We start from the raw sequence: 21,248 nt of genomic DNA on the forward strand, positions 1-21,248 counted from the left end.
CTGTACACGGGATTGAAGATAAAATCAACAAAACAGATACAGGCTTCTGTTCTACAGACTTCGTGAGATGAAAGTTATGATGGGAAGGTAAAGCTTCCATTGGTTGCTCCTAGTTAGGGCCCCTACCTAATTTTAAGGGATCAGAAGTGCAAGTGACAGTTCAGCTAAGATCTGAATGATAAGCAAGAATTAGCCAGGTAAAAAAGAAAACAAAACAAAAAGTTAGCCAGGTGAATGTTGGTGGGAGTGGAGAGGGCTTGAAATGTTTCAGGCAGAGGAGATAGCATATGCAAAGGATCAGAGATCTCAAGTCGCTTTAGGGATGTGAGCAATTAGTGTGTGGCTGGAGTGTGGAGTTTGTATTGGGGAGTGTGAAAAAGTTGGGCTAGAAAAGGGAAGTTTTTGTTAGCCACATTGTAAAATTTGGACTTTAGTCTGAGGATAATGAGAAGCCTTTGAAAGGTTTAATTTAGGGGAATGGCAAGAGCAGATTTGTATTTTAGAAAGGTCGCTCTGGCTGCTGTGCCAGGAATGGACTGGAGGGGAGCACCACTCTGCAAATGACATAATTAGGAAGTTATATCAACTGGGCTAAAGAGGATGATAGTTGTAGGGGGAAAAAAGAAATAGGTAGATTAGAAAGATGTAAATTGTAGGATTTAGTAATCAATTTTATATGGTGGTAAGGAAGCAAGAGAAATTAATGTTGACTGCCAGGTTTCTGGCATGGTAATACCCTCTATGTGCTCCAACAGATGATAATACTTCCCCTTATCATAGGAATTATCACCCTGTATTTTAATTGTTATGAGACTGCAGGGAACATATTTGCATCTTAATTGAAAATGCCTAGCACACAGTTCCTGCCTGACATGTATGGTAGTAGACATGCAATAAATATTTGTTGAATTTAACTTTAACTGAATAGTGATACTGTAAGAGAAGCAGATTTGTGGGGGTAGCTAATGAGTTTGGTTTAGAACAAATTGAGTTTGAGGTACCTGTGAAATACCCAAGTGGATTTTTTCAGGGGACAACTCCTGAGAAAGATCTTGACTGGAGATTTGGAACTCAGCAGCATACAGAGGTCATTTGAGCTGGGGAGGATGTGAGACCGCTCAGGGAAAGAGTGTAGAGTACAAATGGCAGAAGGTCTCAGACAGATGCCTGAGATTTAAGGGACAGGCAAAGGAAGATCCTTCCTTATGCAACAGGGAAGGAGCTGCTAGAAAGGTATGAGAGATACCCCCTGAGTGTTCAGTGTTCATAAAAGGAGAGGGAGGTCAATTGTGCTGGCTGCTGCTGTGATGTCAAGCAACGTAAGGACTGCAAGGTGTCTATGGAGGGTCAAGGGCGACCCTAGTAAGCAGTGAGCTTGGAAAGGTGAGAGAGTGAGAAGGGAGGAAATGGAGACCCCTGTATGTAGGCAACTCTTTCAAGGAGTTTCTAAAGAAGAAGGAAGAGATAGCTTGTAGCTGGAGAGCAACAAGGGAGGTTGGCCTAACTATGGGGAGATTGGACATGTGTAAGAGCTGCTGAGGAGTTAGTAAAAGAGGGATAAAGTGCAGGAGAGGTAGCTTCAGAGAAGGTAGAAGAGGATGAGTTTCAAGCATTTGAACACCAGATTAGTGAATGAAGAAATGAATGAATGAAGTTAGACCCTATTTTGGAAGTAGAAAAGATGAGTCGAGGGGTAGGGTTGTGCACGTGCTGAAAGTGGAACAAATTAAGGAAGATCACTGAGGCAGAAACCCAGTACTGGCAACCTAGCCCTCAGGTCAGGGGAGGAGAGCTGGCTCTCTGATGTCCCCAAAGTGGGGAGCACTCCCAACTCCACCTCTCTCCAAGTCTAGACAGAAAACCTCACACTGTGCAGTAGAGAAATTGAGAGTAGGGGGAATGAAGGAGTTGGTCAGGTGAGGAAGCACAAGTGTGGGTTTTAAAGCAACAGCAATTGGCAAGGGAAGCCACCCAAATGCAGGAAACCAAGTAGAGGCAGTCTTCTATTTCTGCTTTCCAGCAGGGAGGAGCTGGCATCAGCCCCCCACCCAACTTCCCCTGCATGTGCTCTCATAGCATCCTTTGCTACTTTTCCATAGTCCTGGAGTATGGAATTAACAAATACATTGTGTCATTAGTTAAGGTCTGTCTTTCCGAAACTCCAAGAGGGCAAAGACTGTGTCTGTCTTGTTCCCTCCTTTACCTCCAGTGTCTAATACTGTTCTTTGTACACAGGAGGTGCTTACTCAACACTTTTTTTTTAAAGAGTGTGAATGAACGAATGAATGAACACCCAACCTAAGGTAGGCCCCACCATAGAGGCTTATGGATAGGGGATCATATCAAGGCTTCTCAGCTGCCAAAAAAGTACATCCTAGATTGGGAGGGTGGTGGTGTTCACCTCTGCCTCTAACTCAGAAGCCTTCTGTGTTTCTTCCAGCCCCTTTCTCTTTCTCTCTGATTCAGTCTTACTATTTCTCTGTCTCTCTGAGTCTGCACAGGAAGCACGCAGCTTTAGGTCTGAGGTGATCGGTAACGGAAACATTGGTGCCTGTGCAAATTTAAGTCAGGATCACAAACATTTTGTATTTGTCATTACCTCTGGTCTCTTTCCCTGTGTTTCTGTCTCAGATCTGGTTCTTTCTCTTCATCTCCTTCCTGTGTCCAGCATAAGATTCCTACCATCACCCAGGACCAAGTCTCCTACTGCTGGATCTTCCAATAGGTAAATGGAAGAAAATCACCAAGCTAGGCCATCTCCTCTGATTTCCTGCCTCGCCGGCCACACGGCATTGCTGACCACATCCTCTCTCACCTTACTCATATACTTCCTCACCAGACACACTACCCAGAAGTTCTCAGCCCCAAAAGCCTCTTACTGACCCCCACCCAGGCCTTCTGCTTTATTCACTCTTCTCAACACAGGGTTCCTGTCCTAACCCTGCTGACACCACTCTTAAAGCCATGTCTCTCTACCCTCAGGTAGCCAGTTCTATCCCTTTCTGGGTCTCCAACCTCCTCTTTACCCACAGGTGACAGTACTGACCACCATGTTGTCGGGCCGGTGGTGGCCAAGTACCAGGGGGAGCGTAGGACTAGGGTCCCGAGGCCCTTCTCGGGGATCCCAGCTCTGTGCCCTCTATGCCTTCACTTACACTGGGGAAGATGGCCGGCAAGTGTCTCTGGCTGAAGGGGACAGGTTCCTCCTGCTTCAAAAGACCAACTCAGACTGGTGGTTGGCAAGGCGCTTGGGCACACCTTCCAACTCTCGACCCATCTTCATCCCAGCTGCCTACATGACAGAGGAATCTACGCCTTCCCAGAGCCCAACCACCCTTACCCCCAGCCAACCCTTCCGGACTCCTGGTAAGTAGGCCATCCCCCATCACCTTCCTATGTCCCTGGCTTGTGGAAATCATTGGAAGGATCTCCCAGGCTTCTGCTGATCCCTTTCTCTTATTTCTCTCTGATTGACCTGGCCTTTGTCCCTGCCCCAGAGTACCTATCCCACTGGCTCTCCTCCTAGCCCCAAGCTTTCTAGGTCTCATGACATTTCCCACAGCCTTCCACTGCCCTTGTGTTCCTAATAAGTCCCCAGGATTGGGGACCCAGTCAAGGTCACACCTCTGATCACCTGACCCACCTGCTCCCCAATTTCTATGTTCCCAGGGCCAAAGTTGCTTCATGGCTCCCTGGAGGAGCTGCACCTGTCTCAGGCACCCCCAGGCAGAGCCCAGGCTAGGATGGAGCAGCCCCCTCCTCTTCCCCCCAAAATTACTAGAAGTGTCAGTACTGCCAATTTGAGGCCCGGCCTCCAGAAGCCCCTCCAGGAAGGACCAAGTGGAAGATCCCTCTCTCAGGGAGACTTGCTGACAGAGGCCAGTGTGAACACGGTGAGTCACAGCTCTTCTTCTGAGGATAGTCAGTCCACAGATATTTACTATTCTAGGCACAATGTGAACAGGATGAACAGAATCTCTGCCCTCAAGAGATTCCTATGGGGAAAACAAACAAACACATAAAGAAATAAGTAGGATACCCCTTGGTACTGACAAGTGCTACAAAGGAGAGTAAATGTGGTGGAGAGTGGGAAGGCATCTCCCAGGTGACATTTAGTTGAAGCTGAGTAAGGAGGAGGAAGGAGCCATAAGGAGACTGAATTCCACACTGAGGGACAAGAAGTTAATCGCAAAGGCCCTGAGAGGACATGGCACTTGGCACAACAGAGGGATTGGAAAAAAGGCCAACCCAGCTAGGTTTTCTCTATTCCTCCTGACCCAGAGGCAGGGTTTTCTCTGTGTCCTGTCTTCCCAGCTCAGTCACCAGCAAATCGGCTCTGAAGATGTAACTCCCTGCTCAGCCCCTCCCCTCTCTTTTACTTACTGGTGAATGGAAAATTGCCCCTCCTCCCTCACACTCCCCTAGCAGGGGTCTCTAACTCCACTCGGTCTTTTACACTACTGGGCATGAGGGTAGGGTGCTCCCTTCACACACACACCCCCCACACCCATACACACACAAAGCCTGTTCCCCTTTCCTGCGGCCCGGCCCTGGGGTGGGGTGGGGTGAGTGGGGGAGGAGGGAAGTTGGCAACAGGAAGTGAGGAGAAAAGCAAAGACTGTGAGGGAGGGAATAAAAAAAAACGGCTGGGGACTGGGGTTTCTTCCCCAGTACTTGGGTCACCCCAGGCAGGAGCTGGTGGTGAGAAAATAGTGGGGGCAGGAGGAGGAGATGGTTAGGCAGAGAGAAGATTGGGGAGGAGCCCAGGCAGGATAACCACCTCTTTCTTCCCCCTTTCCTGGCAGGCACCACCCCAGCCCCTCATGTCAGAGCCCCCTGTGTATTGTAACCTGGTGGACCTTCGCCGCTGTCCCCGGTCCCCACCCCCAGGCCCTGCATGCCCCCCGCTGCAGAGGCTGGACGCCTGGGAGCAGCACCTGGACCCCAACTCTGGACGCTGCTTCTACATAAATTCGCTGACAGGCTGCAAGTCCTGGAAGCCCCCTCGCCACACTCGCTCCCGAGAGACGGTGAGACCTTCCCTCTTGCTTGTCTCATTGTCTGCTCAACCTCAACCTTCTCTTTACCCCTACTGAACCTCAAAGTAGTGTGTTTTCTTTCTGGGCCCCCCAGAAGGTCAGAAGAAGCAGCAAATTGTGAAAAGGGTGTTGAGAGAGGGTTGAGGTGGCCTCTGGATGTAGCTTCCCCTCCCTCTCCCCCAACCCCAGAACCCTGGCTCCATGGAGGGGATACAGATCCTGAATAGGGACAATGGTATCCTGCAACCTCAGGCAAAGGGCTCCGGATCCGACACAGTGACCCCAGAACTGCTCGACCTCCAGGTGAGATCCCTCTCATCTTGGCGATTATATCCAGGAATAGTTAACTTTTTATGACTTTCTGTTTTATGCAAGACCTTCTTCTCCATTACACCCCACCCCCTGCCTCTCACCCACATCCGCACGCACAACCTCTCTTCCCCTATAGCCAGGGACTCCAAGGTTGAAGGTTCCTCCACCTGTTTCTCCAATACCCTCCTCCAGGGCTCCCCCAGCCTCTGCCAGCGCTCCTCCCAACTGGACCCCTTGGGCCAGCCTCCAGCCTTGCAGCCCCCACGACCTCTGCCGCAGCTCCTGGATGACCCCCACGTGAGTCTTTCCTTGTGAACACCAAGATCCTCCCTGCCCCACCCCCCAATTCCTCCAAAAACATCTTCCTCTTTCTGAGTGTCACCGGGTATCCTCTCTTAACCCAGCCCCCCTCCCAGCTGTAAGGGTCCTCACTGCTGGGAGACCCCCTGGGGAAGGACCTTGGCTGCTGTTGTGGGGAGCAGGGGCACAGCTTGATCCCACTCCCTCTGCTTCCTAGGAGGTGGAAAAGTCCGGCCTGCTCAACATGACCAAGATCGCCCAGGGTGGGCGCAAACTTAGGTGAAAAGACACTGGGGCCTGGGGCTGTTTTTGGACTGTTCAGGGCAGCGCAGGGTGTTGGGAGAGTGCCCTCCCCACGGGGTTCTGGGATGACCTTTCCACTACCACCGCTGCCCTCCCTCCCCTCTGCCCCATAGGAAGAACTGGGGCCCATCTTGGGTGGTGTTAACTGGCAACAGCCTGGTGTTCTACCGAGAGCCACCAGCGACTGTGCCCTCCTCTGGCTGGGTGAGTGTGAGGGAGAGGAGTGGAGGTGAGGTGGGCACCCGCCCCCTCCTGGCCCCGGGAACCGCCAGGGGTGTGGGCACGACTTCTTCGCGTCCTTCCTCCCTCGGGCCAACCGTGGGTGGGTGGAGGGCGGTGTAGGAGAAGGTAAAGGAGTTCAGGAGGAGCACAGCCTGTCATCTCCTTGCAGCGCACCAGGTGAAAGGGGGGTGGTGAAGGAAACAGTGCCAATGCCGTGGCCTCACTTTCTCCCCTGATTGCCAGGGACCAGCGGGCAGCCGGCCGGAAAGCAGCGTGGACCTGCGCGGGGCGGCCTTGGCCCATGGCCGTCACCTGTCCAGCCGCCGCAACGTCCTGCACGTGAGTGCGCTCCCGCGAATCCCCATAACCCCGCCCGACCCCAGGGTGCGTTCCCAGGCCCCCGCACGGGTCTCCCTCTCGGCCTCCCTGCTCCTCCCCTCTGACCCAAGTCTTTCCCCCGCCCCGCCATTGACGCTCAGATCCGCACGGTCCCTGGACACGAGTTCCTACTGCAATCGGATCATGAGGCCGAGCTGCGAGCCTGGCACCGCGCGCTGCGGGCGGTCATCGACCGGCTGGTTAGATGACAGGGCAGAGAAGGGGGAGGGGCTCGTGCCGAGACGTGGCAGAGAGAGTGGGCTAGGAGCAGTAGAGTTCAGGGCGCAGGGGAGGACAGGATGGTTTCGGTGTTGCGCTTTGGGATGGGGCTGGGGTGGGATCCCAGTGGCCTGTTAGGGACTCCTAATGTGGAGCTAGAGCTGTAGATTTCTCTCCTCTCTCTTGCCACCTCCGGATCCGACCCGCCCTTCCCGTCCGGGTCTAGGATCGGGAGAACCCTCTGGAGCTGCGTCTGTCTGGGTCGGGGCCGGCGGAGCTAGCGGAGCTGAGCGCCGAGGAGGACGAAGGTGACGAGCCAGGGCTGGTGACCAAGCCACTGCTGAGGCTCAGCGGCCGCCGGAGCTCCAGTAAGGGGCGGGTCCAAGAGGGCTGGGGCCTGCGAGAGCGCTTCTCCAGTGTCCCCTTCCAGGGAGCTGTTGTCAAGCTCTACCTGTCTCCCACAGCTCGGTGTCCGGAAGGAGCAGAGCAGAACCGCGTGCGGAGCAAACTAAAGCGGCTTATCGCAAAGAGACCTTCCCTGCAAAGCCTGCAGGAGCGGGGTCTACTCCGAGGTGAGATGGGGCAGGGGCAACTGGTGCCCAGCTCCTCGTGCCTGTTTTAGTGCTTTTTGCAAGCCCTTTTATATTCCTCATCTGGAAGCCAGCCCATTTCATGGATGAGAAAATCCCAGTGAGACTTAGAGTAGAGCTTTCCGGAACTAGAAGGTTGGTCTTCTGAGACCACTGCTTTACCCACTACTCCAGATTGTCCAGGGATAGGGGAGCAGGGAGCCAGGCCTGGTACAGGCAGCCAGGAAGGCCAGCCCCACTTGGGAGCGAAGGGTTGTGCTTAAGAAGAGCTTCCATGGGTGATGCTGGCTCTGGCTTCCCACCTCACTCTGTGCCTCTCCAGACCAGGTATTTGGCTGCCAGTTGGAATCCCTGTGCCAGCGTGATGGGGACACTGTGCCCAGCTTTGTACAGCTCTGCATTGCTGCTGTGGATAAGAGAGGTCATTTCTCCAGAGACCCTAGAATCTGCCCTTCCAAAAGGACAAGGCCTAGAATCTCCCCCCACCCCCCAAGTCTTCCTCCTGCCCCTTTTCTCTTCACCCTCAGATCCCCCATGAGTTCTTACCACACATGCTTTAGAGCAGGAATCCCATCTGCTCCCTGCCCCATCTCCTAGGTCTAGATGTGGATGGCATTTACCGGGTGAGTGGGAACTTGGCAGTGGTCCAGAAACTCCGCTTCCTGGTGGACAGAGGTGAGAAGGCTTAGGACAAGTGGTGGTAGTCAGAGCCATAGGAGGGCTTGGAGTGAAGGAACTGGCAGGACAGGGAGGTCTTCTGCCTGGGACTGCCTGTCTTAGCTCCTGATCTCTCCTCACTCATATTGCAGAGAGGGCGGTCACCTCCGATGGGAGGTACGTGTTTCCTGAACAGTCAGGACAAGGTACTTAAATGGATGGCCCTCAGACCCCTGAAACTGCCCTACTTACTTCCCTGCTTCCTGTGCATTCACCTATTTCCGGCTCCTGGGAAGGTCACCCCCCTCCCCACCTCTGCTGTCTTCCTCACTGTGGACCCTCTAGGCATTCCTGTGGACTGCCTTGTTGGAATCTTCTCCCAAACTCCTGACTTCTCAGTCCCTGAGTCCCTCTGGCCCTGCATGAGCCCACTGAACCCCACCTCCCCGCCCCACACCTTCTCCTCCTTCCAGAAGGCCGATTAGACTTGGACAGTGCCGAGTGGGATGACATCCACGTCATCACTGGAGCCCTGAAGCTTTTTCTCAGGGAGCTGCCCCAGCCTCTGGTGCCCCCACTGCTGCTGCCCCATTTTCGTGCTGCTCTTGGTAAGGAATGGGGGTTTGGACAATACTCTTGATATGGGGGGACAAAAGTGGTGAAGAAGGGATTAGAGGTTCCTTGACACTGTTCTGTCCCATCCTGAACATAGGTGGAAAATAACTTTCAATTCACATGCCACCTCCAGTTGTTTGTTTGTGAATGTTTCGAGTGCTGAGTTGAAAAGCATTTTGAGGAGGCATTTGGGCTCGGAGAGAAAGAAAGCTGTGATAGATTCATGATGTCTTCCAAAGGCCTGGAAAAGAGTAGGGAATTTACCCACCCTGACTTAGTACCTTTCCTAGCCTCATTCCCATGCCCTTCCCATTACTCTCTCTGTCTCTCTCTAGCCCTCTCGGAGTCAGAGCAGCGCCTCTCCCAACTTCAGGAATTAATAGCCTCCATGCCAAAGCCCAACCATGACACTCTGCGGTACCTCCTGGAACATTTATGCAGGTCAGGAAGACTGAACATCTTTGCCGGTGCTGAGGGAGGGAGGAGTGGGGCCTGCAGCAGGGATTCTCTCTTCAGGTGCGGTGGAGCTAGGGAAGCAGTTCCCTGGTGGGCAGGTTGAGGTAACAGGCAATGTCTGTGCAGGAACATATGACCAGGATTAAAACCTTTGGACAGGTCAGCACCAAATGGGGAATGAGGACCAAAGCAAGCCCAGGGATGCTGTGAGAGAAATAAGGAAAATCTTATCTCTTCCTTCCCTCTACATCTTTGACTCTCATTGGAGCAGTTGTGATGGCTTGTTTGGCTGAGCTGGGCCTGGGCAGAGGCTTCTGAGAGGGAATGGCCATTTGGATCAAAGCCTCCCAAGTTGTGAGCAGAGAGGACTCTAGAGGAAATCCCTGCAGCTGGGAAGAAGCAGTTGTTTCCAGAGTTTTCTCCACTGATTCTAGCTCCATTCCCCTGAGGTTCTCTCCTTGGTTTCCTTCAGCCACCACATGGAGGGATCCCAGATCCCCTGCTCAAGCCTTTGCAGGGTTGGATTTATTTGAAGTGGCAAAGCTGCACCCTCATATCATATCCCCTTCCTTTGGCCTTTGCCCACAGGGTGATAACACACTCAGATAAGAACCGCATGACCCCCCACAATCTGGGAATTGTGTTTGGACCCACCCTGTTTCGGCCTGAGCAGGAGACAGCTGACCTGGCAGCCCACGCCCTCTACCCTGGGCAGCTGGTTCAGCTGATGCTCACCGACTTCACCAGCCTCTTCACTTGACTTGGACAAGGCACAGAAGGAAGAGAAAATGTGAAAATGTGCTTCCAGTGATTTCTGTCGGGTACCCTTTGGCAGAAGGGGGTCTCTGTTTTGAGGATGTCCCTTTAAATCTTGTGTCTCCAAAATGACTGTCTCCATTTTTGTGAGTCTGACCTGGGAGGTTAAGATGGGGTGGGGAAGCTTGTCTAAAGAAGAAATTGGATGAGTTAATCCTGGCTTCTCTTCTTGTTCCCTGTCATCCTGTCATCACCCCTCCCCCAAGAGAATAACACTTAACGCAGGGCTCTTTCTGATGCAGTTTCTTTATTATCAGGAAACAGTGTCATTATCAAATTCCTTCCCAAAACATATAGACTATATACAGCCCCCGATCCGTGCCTTGCATCCTTGGGATTTCTATGTAGGGAGCTATGGAGATGGCCACAAGCTCCTCCCCAACTTCTCTGGGGGGTGGGGGATAGAAACTCTTTAGGAAATGAGTTCCGTGATGGATGTATCACCCCACTGTTTAGGCACTAGAGTTGAGGAATTGTGTCTCTCCAGGCAGGGATCCCAGTAAGACACTCATGTTTCCTACAGCCATGTTGGGGGGTCCAGAGGGAGGTGGGGTATGTTCAGGACTGCCCCCATGCTCATGGGGAGGGGAAGAACTCAGCCCCTGGGCCTCATCTAGAATAGCCACAAAGTCCAGCTGAGTGTTGTCAAGGTCAAGAGAATCCAGAGGGTTACATGCCTGCCCTTCTGGAGGTGGGTACAAGGCAGGACCCCCTCCCAACCTGCCCATCTCAGGGTGGCCACAGCTGGAGTTGGAGCCCCCTGCCTTGAGGGGCCCATAGCAAGTGGGCAATGGGGGCAGAAATCGGGGTGGTGCTGCTGCCCGATGGGGAGCCCTGTTTGCCCCCACCACAAAATTTTCATGGCCTGATGATGAAGGGGTGATATAGGAGCCTGACTTGTGATGGGACAAGTTGGGTGCAAAGCCAGGTCCATATGTGCCCATTGGGGCCTTGGCAGGGCTTGGGCTAATGTGGGAACCCCCCAGAAACTTGTGGCTCTGGTAGGAAGGTTCCTGGCCTGGGGGCTCTCCTCTGCCCTCATTCTCCCACAGTAGCTCCTGTTGAGACTGAACATAATTACACACAAGCTGAGCCTTGAGCTGTCCTGTGGCGTGAGGTGGGGAATCAAAATCCAGGCCAGGCCTGGGTTCTGAAGAAGGATAATCAGGAGGTGGCTGGGCATAGGGGCCTGGCTGGGGATACTGGGGAGGGGTTGGCTGAGAATAGTGAGAGAACAGGGGCTGTGGGCGTGGGGGCCCCTCATTGGGGTGGGCATTGAGGCAGGGTGCCATTCCTGTGGCGTCAGAACCTACTGGGCACCCCTGTTCCGGCTTGACCTGTACTTGTCCATAATGTTCAAGTCGAGGACACTGGCTGTAGGTCTCACCTGGAGCCTTGGGGCCTGGGTATAACCCACAGTGGGAGGGGAACTCACCCCATGTTTCTGGGGTCCCCATCCCAGGATAGGAGACCTGTTGGGGGCACAGGTTGGGGTCATAGTTGGTGGGTGGACCAGGTCCAAGAGGCAGAGAGCCTGGGCCCCTTGCTCCGTAAGGCTCAGCCGCTGCCCCCTCAGGCCCTCCATATCCCAGAGTATCCGCAGGTGGGAAGTCCATGTAGGGGTTCAGACCACTGCCCATCATGGAGGGCCCAACCTCTGGCTCCTCTCGTAGCCCTCTGGCATCCATGGTGACATTCTCAGTGATGCTGGGGGGCTGCGGTGAGTAGACAGAAGTCGAGAGGTGGGGATCAAAGTTCCGTCCTCCCCCTGCCACTGTTGGGGGTGTGTGGACACAGCCCAGGCTCTTGAACCGTTGGACTCTGACTGGAACAGGGTGTTCAGCAGCCCGGGCTGGGTCGCTGGCCCTCCGGGTGACCCCTGCACTAGGGTTGTATCCTGGATACTCAGCTCGGCTTCTCCAAGGAGGTGCAGGAAGACCCCCGATCCGATCCAGGCTGGGTGCTGCAGTGGGTGGAGTGCTGCCTCCCCTGGCCGAAGCATATTTTGCACGGAGCAGGTAGTGCTGGGTAGGTGTAAGGCCAGGCAAGGAGGATACCCCGTTCTCTGGCGGGGAGCCTGGGGGGAAAGGGGAAGCCAGGGAGGAGCGGCGACTGACAGTATAGGCTGAGCTGATGCTGCTGGAGCTGCTGCTGCGGCGGTCAAGAGAAACTGGGGGGCAGAGACGGCGGGACACAGGGGTGCCTGCAAAGAACAGGGAGAAAAGGCCGAGTGGTCAGGAGCCCCTCAAATCTCACCTTGCCTTCCTCAGGGGACAGCCTTGTCCTGGTCCAAGGGACAGGCTGCATAACCCTAGCCATTCAGTTCTACTACTTCTCTCATGCCTGTTCTGCTTCTGAGTCACCAGAGATTTGGGGCTGCTGTGAACAGTTGTACAGGTTGTACGCTGCACAATCCTGAGGAACACCATTCACATCATAGACATTCTATGTTTCTATATTAGAACAATTTTGTAATGGAAGGAAAGTGTTTTGCAGCAGGGGGACCATTTTCTAATTGCATAAAGGTGCCATATGGCAGTCCTGAAGGGTGACCTGTCCCCTTAACCTCAGGGCAGATCCAGATCTCAGCCCATCATCCACCCCTGCACACCCAGGTCTCACCGGTGTGGGTCAAGCTGGGCAGTTTGAGGCCCCGGGGCCCTATCGGTCGGAGCTGATGCAGCTGGTCCAGCCTGAGATTCTCTAGGCGGCGAAGGGTGGACAGACCAGTGCCAGCAATACAAGGTCCCTCATCCAAGCTGGACAGATCCTCAGTGCTGCCCCCTGCGTTGCCTGCCATTTCCACGCCGCTGTCTGTATTGGCTGCACTGCCTGCCGGGGAGTGGTCACTGCTGCAGGACGACTGGGCCCCAGGGCTTGGCTGTGGTTTCTGTGGGATAGACAAGGGCTGAGGGCGGCACACTTCTCCCTTCCCCATAACTCCCTGAACGTGGTGAGCACCTGAAGCCTGTGTCCCAGTGACTGCTGGGACTGAGGGGACGCTTCTGGATGAAGAGAGGGCTGAGCACATACAAGACTGGGAGCCAAGAGTGAGCCTAGACTAGAGCACAGGCTGCCTGAGCTCAGATTCCTGCCCTTAGCTCTCTGACCCCGGGACAATTTCTCTATGGTTGAGATTCCTCATCTGGAAATGGGGAGAAGAATAGTTCCTTCCTCATGAAGCTGTTGTGAGGAGAATGTGAAATAATACATGTAAAGGGCTTAGAACCATACCATCTATACTGTGCTATATAAGAAGGAGTTTCCTGAACCAATGAAATAATTAAACTAAGATCCCTAGATTTGGGGTAGCCCAAGGAGTAATGGTGGGACAATAAACTAGAAAAGAGTGATTTACTTAGGAGGGGATGGCTGGGTTAGGAGGGGACTGGAATGATGTCGGTAAGGCAGGCTGGGGATGGAGGCAGGGGGTACTTGGGCTGACTCACCATGGCCCCCTCTGGCACAGTCAGTCTGCTCTCATCCCTGATGGGGACTCCCTCCCGCTCCCGCTTGGGCTCCACTGTGGGAAGGGATGGTGCTCGGGGCAGGGGGCCATCCCCCCGGTGCCGCTTGGTCACATGGGCGTCAGGACCATGAACTGTCTTGACATGTTTTCGGAGCGAGCTGGGATCTGTGTAGCGTTTGGTGCATCCAGGGAGCTTGCACACATACGGCTTCTGTTAAGTGGAAAGTGAAGACAGAAGGCATGGGGTCAAAATGGGAAAGTGCCGAGTGAGTGGGAGAAAGTGGTGGGCGTGGGGCCATTGAATGAGGGGTGAGGGGGGCAAGGGAGGAAAACACAGGCCCCAAGGAAGTGAGGAGGGTGAGGGGCATTGGGATAGGAATAAAAGATGAGGGGATTAAGGGAAGGATTAGGAATACTGACAGGTCAGACCTGGGAAAGATGAGGGAGTGAACCCAGGGCTGTGAAATGTCATCAATTCAGGGGTTGAAGGGGCCAGGGGTCTCCTCTAATTAGGCGGGTCTATTTTGGGTTAGCCCTTTGGCAGGTTGGAGGGAGGGGGAGGGGTGGTAAGCAGGAATTCTTGTTTTAGAAAGACCTTCTCTGGGTGAATTATATGGGGAAGGGGACACTCAGCTCTGCGGGGTGGGTGCTGAGCTAGGGGATTTCTTACAGGGGAGAAAGCTCCCAGTAGGCAGCTTCTCAGGGGGTAGGGGTCGGGGGTCTCTTAGATGGGGCATTCACCTCATTGGAGTGGGTCCGATTCTGGTGCTTGGCTCGGTCACTAGCATTACTGAAGGCCTTGCTGCAGCCCTCGTGCTCACACATGTACGGCTTCTCACCCGTGTGTGATCGCAGGTGTGTCTTCAGGTTTTCGAGGCGTGAGTATGACTTCCGGCACCCTTCAAACTGGGAGGACAAAGGTTAGATCTAAGACAGAAGGACCTGGAGATTAGAGGAAACCTAAATCTCAAAAGAGACATACATCAGAGTATATAACTCAAGATAGGAAGGATTTGGGGTTTCAGGAGAATCCCCGAAATTAGGACACAAGGGTGAGCAAGAGCTGGGGGAACAGAAGCAGATGAAGGCCCTCTGCCTGCAGGGATGTGGAGACGAGGCAATGAGCATCTCCTGGTCAAGCCAGAGGAGATCTCCCCACATGGGGATCTTAGGCTGCCTTAGGAAAGGGTCGTCCTGGGGAATGGGCAATAAGGAGAGGGTCTCATGTCCTTGATGCAGAGTTTCCCCATTCGGCAGAGCAGTAGGCACAGTGCCTGGGGCCCACAATACTTTTAGGAGCCCATAACAATGTTTAAATTTCTTTTAAAATAAAGGGGAAAAAAATGAACTTTTAGGTTGAAAAAATGTTTTTTTATATGATATTAATATATGCATCTTTATACCAACACAGCCGTAAAACACCACTTTAAATATTTGTTTGTGGAGGAGGGGATCTATGAAGGCAAAGGGCATAGAATCCATGAAAGTCATAGTGTGGCCCTGACTTGATGGGGAGCCCCTGGGCTTAGGAAGTGGGTGCCTCACCGTGCACTTGTGTGGCTTCTCGCCCGTGTGCCTGCGCATGTGCACCACCAGCATATACTGGGCTTTGAAGGGCCTCAGCTCCCTGGAGCAGCCCCCCCAGTGGCACACAAACTCCTTCCGCTCCCCATGAATGTGTTCGCTGTTGATATGCTGGAGGAGAAGATGCAGAGGGTTTCCAAAGCTCCCTCAGGCCCCCAAGACCCAGGACAGACATTCCCTAGACCCCTATCCATCCACCCCAGTATAGTGCTCCATGACCCCATCTCAAGGGGGAAGAAGGGATGGGGGGAGCATCATATCCCACACCTCAGTTCTTTCAGCTTTCTAAAGCTACAGCTTCTGGGCAATCAATCTCTCACCTCAGTATCCTCTGAGCTCCTGCCCTGAGCTGGGTTCCGCAGTGTCCCACCCAGAATCCCCCACAGGCTCCGGCCAGTTGCGCCTGTTATCTCCCTTGGGCTCACATGCACCAGCTGCTCCTGGGAGTCAAATTCCTGGCTGCAGCCATCCCAGCGGCAGTCAGTCTCATACACAGATTCAGGCTCAGGCTTCTCCTCTCTCTCCAGGTCCTCCCGCCCATCCAGCACCCCCAGCAGGGGATCCTAGGGCAGGAGAGGCAATCCTAGGGTCACTTGGATGACAGTTGTTGTTTTGTTCAGGTCCCAGAGGTGAAGTCCCCTCCCCCTAGTACCTGTGTGCCTGTGGAGTTGGGGCTGGACATGTCGCCTTCCAAGGGCTCCTCCGGGCACTTGTCAACCAGCATGTCTAGCTCGGACTTCAACTTCCCCAAGGGAAGAAGTGAGGGTGATGAGGGTCGAAGTGGGTAGAAGGAAGAGGGAACCAAGCCAGGTCTTCCTGCCCTGAGTGCCCCCACCCAAGTAGCAGAAAGCCCTGGGTTTGGAAAGGACTCCCTCCTCAGACTGCATTGGTGAATCAGATGGGTAACAGGTGGGATTTCATTTGGAAGAGTCTGATCCAACCCCAAGGATTGCACCCCAACACCACACCCCTTTTTATCTTTCTGGTATGGAAAACTTTTATATCCCCCATCCTTCCTTTGAAGACCTTTCCCCTGTAAAGTCTACCACCACCCCCTCCCTGAGCTGAGGGAAATTGGGTAGCAATATGGGGACTCTCACCTGGCAGGTTGGGAGAGGTCCCCGGGAATGAGGATGTGGCATCATCCCAACCCAGGTGGGGTCATGGGGACCACAGGGCTGGACCCCGAAGGAAGGCGAGGTCCCTTTTTGGTGATTCATCTGGGGTTGGAATCCCAGAGAGGGGCTGAGGAGGAGGAGAGGAGACAGTTACTTTAGTCTTTTGTCTCAGAAGTTCTGGGGAGTTCTTGGGCCGTATGGAGGGTTTCTAGAAGACTTGGTATGGGAAGTGGTTGAGGAAGTCTCTGGGAAATACTGAGTAGGGTTTTAATGCCTTTGAAAGGATAAAGATTCAAATAGGGTCAGGTGGTTCAGAGGGCTTGTTAATAGGGTTTTGTAGGGTCTTTAGGGTCCCACTAGTCCAGGGCTGCCTGCACCTCATGGTGCCAATGGAGAGGTGGCCATAAGAGCCCCCTGGAGATGCACAGCGTGAGTTGATGAAAGCCACCAGGGAGCTGGGCGAGGTGCGGATAACTGTCTGCAGGTCCAGGCTGGCATCCGACAGAGGTGAGATGGAGAGTGCCCGCTTCTTAGTCAACTTGACTGCATTCCGGGGAGGAGGAAAGAGTGGGGCTGGGGCAAGGGACAGGGGAGAGAGACAAAGTTAAGGGATGTGTCTCCCATGCATCCAAGCCATGGGCCCTGACTCTCAGCAAAAGAATGATACTGGACTCTGCTTCGTCCTTCTAGACCCATTTGTGAACTCCTGATCATGCTCTGACCCCTCACTCCCATCTCCATGCATTTTCTCCTCCAAGTTAAATCCCCTGCCCGCCCACTTTCTCCCTCAGAAGTTTGAGAAGGGCAACGAAGGAAGGGGGTGATGCCTGAGGCCTCACCCTCAGTGCAGCTGTTGGTCTCTCGGGCTGGCCCATAACCGTGGGGGCCAGACATGAGGCTGGCCTGGTGGCAGAAGGGCAGACTAGACAGTCCTAGAAAAGAGAGATAGCTGGAATGGGGAGGGAATGGAGGACACAGGAGACCTCACCTTGGCACCCCAAGCAAGGCCTGATTCCAGATTCTAAGCCCACATGACATAGAGGCTCAACTCCTCTTGTAGATGGGAAACTGTCATGGGCAGGGGGTGAGTCTGAGAGGGAACCCTGGGGCTGGGTGAGGAAATCTGCCAAGTCCTCAAGGTCCTGGAATTAGTATGCACTGACCTTCCATCCCCATACTGGAGGTCCCCTGACTGGGGAGGGGCCGGAGACAGCAGGGCTCGCCATAGCTACTGACTGGTGGTGGGGTCATCGGGTTGAACATGGCGTCTCAGAGGTGGGTGTAGGGACACTGCAGAGGGAGAAGGGAGATCTGCAAGTTATAAAGGCAGGAGGGAAATGGGAAGATTGGATAACCATCCCAAGCACAAAACCCTGGGCAGAGCTTCCCACAACAGTGCCCCCACTTCCTCCAAGATATCTGCTGTGGGAAATCAAGTTGAAAAGAGCATCACTCAGCCAGGGAGGGGCTAGGAGAGATGTTTCAAGAGGCAGAGGCAGTCTTGGGGATCCTTGTGGGATTCTTGTGGGAACTCCGTGTGAGTTTTGTCGGGATGGACTCTGTTTTTTGTTTTTTTTTTTGCAGGGGTGGAGTTGGGGGTGGGTTGTTATGGACTGGTTTTGCCTATAAGAGCATCAAGTGATTTTAATGTCACAGGACGTCTTCTTTCTGCTTCTGCCAAGGGCCAGCTTTGAGAGGTGAGGTGAGGAAACAGCCCCTTTCCTTCACTTGTCCCTGCCCTGGGACAGCCCTCTACATAATCTCTCCAGGGTCCAGTAGAGGGAGCCCTCGCCACAGTCCAGACGGAGAGGTTGGTGAGGCCAGGAGGAAGCATAAATCTGCCACTTTTCTCTCTTAGGCAGAAACTTGGGTGTAAGAGTGGGAAAGGTTTCTGAGGGGAGTCTCCTCAGGTCTGTTGGGTATAAGGGATAGAATCGTGTTATTCTGGAGTGGTTTGCATTTGAGCACCATTTTAACCTCTTTGGTCTCTGGGGGCGGGGCAGGAAACGGATTTGTGAAGGACGCCTTTGGGAGAATGAAAAAAGAAAGTCATCCATTAGAGAGGCGTTGTGAAGGAGAGGGCGCTGGCTGCTGTCTGCGCTTCTCTCCAACTCCCGTTTGAAGTCCATCCCGGGTTTTCCGGCTTTCAGGGACTGAGGGTGGGGTGGGGCGGGGTGGGGTGGAGAACCACCGGGAGCGGGCCGGCCCGCGCGGTGGGTGATCCCGGGATGCTGGGATTTAGGGTAAGGGCGGGGTAAAATGGGGAGCGGAACCCGGACCCCACGACCTAGCCCAAGCCCCGCAGCCTGGGCCATCCCCTTCCCAACTCCTCCTTTCCAGCCGAGATCCGGATCCCGCATCCAAGACCTCCCAACTCGACCTTGGCACAAAGCTGGGGGCGGGGGAGGGCAGAGCTGGCGGGGAGGGGGGGGCACAGCTGGCTGGCAGCTGGACTGGGGGGGGCACTTCTCCCGCCTCCTTCCTCTATGACTCACCCAGAGGAAGGAGGTGGCTCGCAAATGACCCCCCAAACACTAGAGAGACTCCCCCAAACATGCCTACTCTATCATCTTGCTGCCCCACTGCCTGGCAACCAGGGAACCGCGATGGAAGTGGGGCGACATCCCTCCTGCCCACCGTGCCACAGCCCACCCACGTCTCCCCTCTCCCCGTCCTACTAGTGAAAGGAAAATTTCGCCAACTTTTCCAATTTCAGCAAAGTTTTTCTCTGGGGTGTGGGTGAGAGTGCAGGATGGGGCAGGCAGCTCCAGGTTCCCCTGCCGGACCCCTGAATCATCTTTGGTGTCTCTTTATTTTCCAGAGTCCCCCTCGCACCCCCGCTCCCCATCTCGGAGGAGCCGGCCCCGCCTCCCTTCTCCCGGTCCCGCCTTTCCCGCCCCCGTGCCTCCTCGGCCCACCCAAGTCGCCGCCGCAGGCTCTGGCTGCAGACGGCTCTGCTTCCCCCGCCCGTCCCGGAGCCCGGTCGAGCGAGCCGTAGTTGGGGGGAGGTGAGAGGCGGGGCACATTCTTCTCTCCTCCCCTCAGTGCATCCAGAAAGCAGGCCGTGGCGCCTTGGGGGCTTGAGGACACTGTTGGAGAGTGAGGGTCCCTTTGGTAGGGAGGGGAGGAAAGAAAAATCTAGAAAATACCGGGAGATAAAATGAGTGGGTAAATAACATAAGATGTGTATGGGAGAAGGGTCCAGGATCCCTTAGATTCCCGGGTATCCCAGCAGGTTTCCCAAGGGTTAACTCCTTCCAGACCCCTGGGAACCCCCTCGTGACGTCAAGGGCGGGGTCTGTGCCGCCCGGCGGGGATGCCTGAGAGATAATGGGGGGGAGGTCTTTGGACCCCGCCCCCCTAGGGAAAACCACCCTTATTCCAGCCCTTACACCTCCCAGTGAAATTGCCCCGTCTTCTCTCTTCTGGGGCATAAAGTCCTATGAAGACCCAGTTCTTCAGGCCCCTAAACTCTCACTCCCCAATCTATGGGGTCCACCTTCCCTAAACCTGCCTCCAAAGCTAGCTCCCAGAGCGGATTGTTTCGGGGTCAGGGGATCTGAAAGAGTCTTCAGAGAGGGGAGCAAGGGCAAGCAGGGTGGTCTGAGCCAGAGGAGGGGCCTCTGTTCCTAGCTCCCGTTTGGGCTTGTGTGTGTGTGTGTGTGTGTGTGTGTGTGTGTGTGTGTGTGTGTTGTGTGTGTGTGTAGGGGGGGCCAACAGGGATGCGCATGCTGGCAGTGGCCAGTGGTCCCACCCAGCCCCTGTAGGGGTCTCCTTGCAGCTGGCCCCAGCTGCCCTGGTGGTCCTGAGGTCAGAGGGTCAAGACAAGGTCTCCCCAGCTGCTCCTTAGCACCCTGCCCACAGCCCTAGAGACTCAGTCCAAATTCCTTGGGGAATCTTTCGAAGGCCTAGAGTACACACACTAGGCAGCACCCCCCCCCCAGCCCCTTTCCTAGCGCAGAAGACACTTCTTTCCTCTAAAACACATGCACCCGGGGGGGCACATCTGTCACAAGACAGGTCAGCGGTTCAAGCCCAGCTCCCCCCCACCCCCTGAGGCTTGGTCCTCTTACCAACCGCACACCCATCCCCACCCCACCTAGGGCTCCCTCCTTCGCGGTCCCCTCCTCTCAGAAACACTGATGTCTTCTTGCCCAGCGCTCAGAGACACACCTGGAGTGCGCTCTCTAGTAAGCAGACCTCTAGCTAGCTATCCCTCCAGCCCGTTTATCTCAACGTGATGAAAGTGAGATGTTTCTAATATATGGGAGAGGCAAAGGCTGACAAAGACACCCACAGTTGCTTGAGACAGAGACACATAGACTGTCAGTCCGGGAAAAAAAGGAAGAAGAAGAAGAAGAAAAGACAGATAAAGATAGGGAACCACAAATGATAAAGTTCTCCAAACTTTCTAATATCTCACCCTAGACTCTCCCACCCCCATTTTGCCTCTGTGCCCCAGGTCTCCCTCTCGGCTGGTCTCAATCCCTCGGAAGCAGAGCATCCCCTCAGGCCCCCTCCCCCCACCATCCCAGGTGGTCCCCCGCTGGCCCCCCTTCTCACCTCTGTCTGGGCGCAGGGCTTGGGATGCGCGGTCCAGGGCTGGAGTCTGGGCTGGGGGGTGTGCGGTGGGGAGGGAGGGGGGCGGACAGGGCCACGGCGGCGCAGCCTCAGTGCCACCCCCCACCCTCCCCAACCTGGCCCCCAGCCCTCCAGCCGGCCCAGCCCGCCAGGCCGCGAGCCGGGACCACCCGCGAGAAGCGCAAACTTTTTTTCCCTTTTGCAAAAACTTTTTCTCGCTCTCGCCTCTGGCGCGCCGCGGCTTTTCTCGCTCGCCCCTCACCTCCCTCCTATTTCCCTCCCTCTTGCGTTTCTGGAAGATGAGGCGGGGTAACTGGAAGGGAGAGTGGGGGTGCCGGGCTTATTGCACCCCCAGGACCCCCAGGATCCTCCCCCTCCCTTGAGGGACCCTATACTGCCTCCCCCACCGCCCCCCCTCGCTGAACACGCTGCTGTCGGTGGGCAGTAAATCCCGGCATGGATCCTTGGATCGGCTGCCCATGGAGAGACCCTGAACCAGAGCCAGAAAACAGACTGGGAAATATATTGGGGGAGTGGCGGCGACGAAAAGATTATCTGAGAAAGACAATATTGATTGGAGATAGGGTCA

At 54.7% G+C, this 21,248-nt stretch overlaps 2 protein-coding genes across 11 annotated transcripts in view; one reads left to right on the top strand and one right to left on the bottom strand.

Annotated features, from left to right (window-relative positions):
- The window catches only part of ARHGAP9 (Rho GTPase activating protein 9), a 34,887-nt gene extending 24,911 nt beyond the window's left edge, over positions 1-9,976 (top strand). For 3 of the 10 annotated variants that reach the window (XM_037844976.1, XM_037844977.1, XM_037844973.1), the window contains 17 exons: positions 3,033-3,366; positions 3,670-3,893; positions 4,806-5,030; positions 5,229-5,342; positions 5,544-5,648; positions 5,869-5,930; positions 6,068-6,158; positions 6,420-6,515; positions 6,656-6,754; positions 7,000-7,141; positions 7,238-7,345; positions 7,686-7,784; positions 7,961-8,038; positions 8,173-8,226; positions 8,494-8,628; positions 8,971-9,076; positions 9,680-9,976. In XM_037844976.1, coding sequence (XP_037700904.1) covers positions 3,033-3,366; positions 3,670-3,893; positions 4,806-5,030; positions 5,229-5,342; positions 5,544-5,648; positions 5,869-5,930; positions 6,068-6,158; positions 6,420-6,515; positions 6,656-6,754; positions 7,000-7,141; positions 7,238-7,345; positions 7,686-7,784; positions 7,961-8,038; positions 8,173-8,226; positions 8,494-8,628; positions 8,971-9,076; positions 9,680-9,851 — 2,244 coding nt within the window. In that variant the 3' untranslated portion in view covers positions 9,852-9,976. Of the gene's footprint in view, positions 1-2,631; positions 2,726-3,032; positions 3,367-3,669; positions 3,894-4,587; positions 4,702-4,805; positions 5,031-5,228; positions 5,343-5,543; positions 5,649-5,868; positions 5,931-6,067; positions 6,159-6,419; positions 6,516-6,655; positions 6,755-6,999; positions 7,142-7,237; positions 7,356-7,685; positions 7,862-7,960; positions 8,045-8,172; positions 8,227-8,493; positions 8,629-8,970; positions 9,077-9,679 lie in introns of those variants that run through there. The other 7 variants (XM_037844978.1, XM_037844980.1, XM_037844975.1 and 4 more) reach the window with 7 other exon arrangements.
- Positions 9,977-10,158: 182 nt separating this feature from the next.
- GLI1 (GLI family zinc finger 1) lies at positions 10,159-20,691 on the bottom strand. Its single transcript, XM_037844970.1, has 12 exons — positions 20,642-20,691; positions 17,242-17,368; positions 16,918-17,010; positions 16,456-16,651; positions 16,061-16,205; positions 15,613-15,702; positions 15,386-15,523; positions 14,922-15,071; positions 14,118-14,282; positions 13,357-13,587; positions 12,530-12,797; positions 10,159-12,110 (listed from the first exon to the last, which is right to left on the bottom strand). Exons 2-12 carry the CDS (start codon positions 17,339-17,341, stop codon positions 10,360-10,362), a joined length of 3,327 nt encoding a protein of 1,108 aa, XP_037700898.1. The 5' UTR covers positions 17,342-17,368; positions 20,642-20,691; the 3' UTR covers positions 10,159-10,359.
- Between the last annotated feature and the right edge of the window lie 557 nt (positions 20,692-21,248).

This window comes from Choloepus didactylus, chromosome 8, assembly GCF_015220235.1.
Source record: "Choloepus didactylus isolate mChoDid1 chromosome 8, mChoDid1.pri, whole genome shotgun sequence".
Taxonomy (NCBI): Eukaryota; Metazoa; Chordata; class Mammalia; order Pilosa; family Megalonychidae; genus Choloepus; species Choloepus didactylus.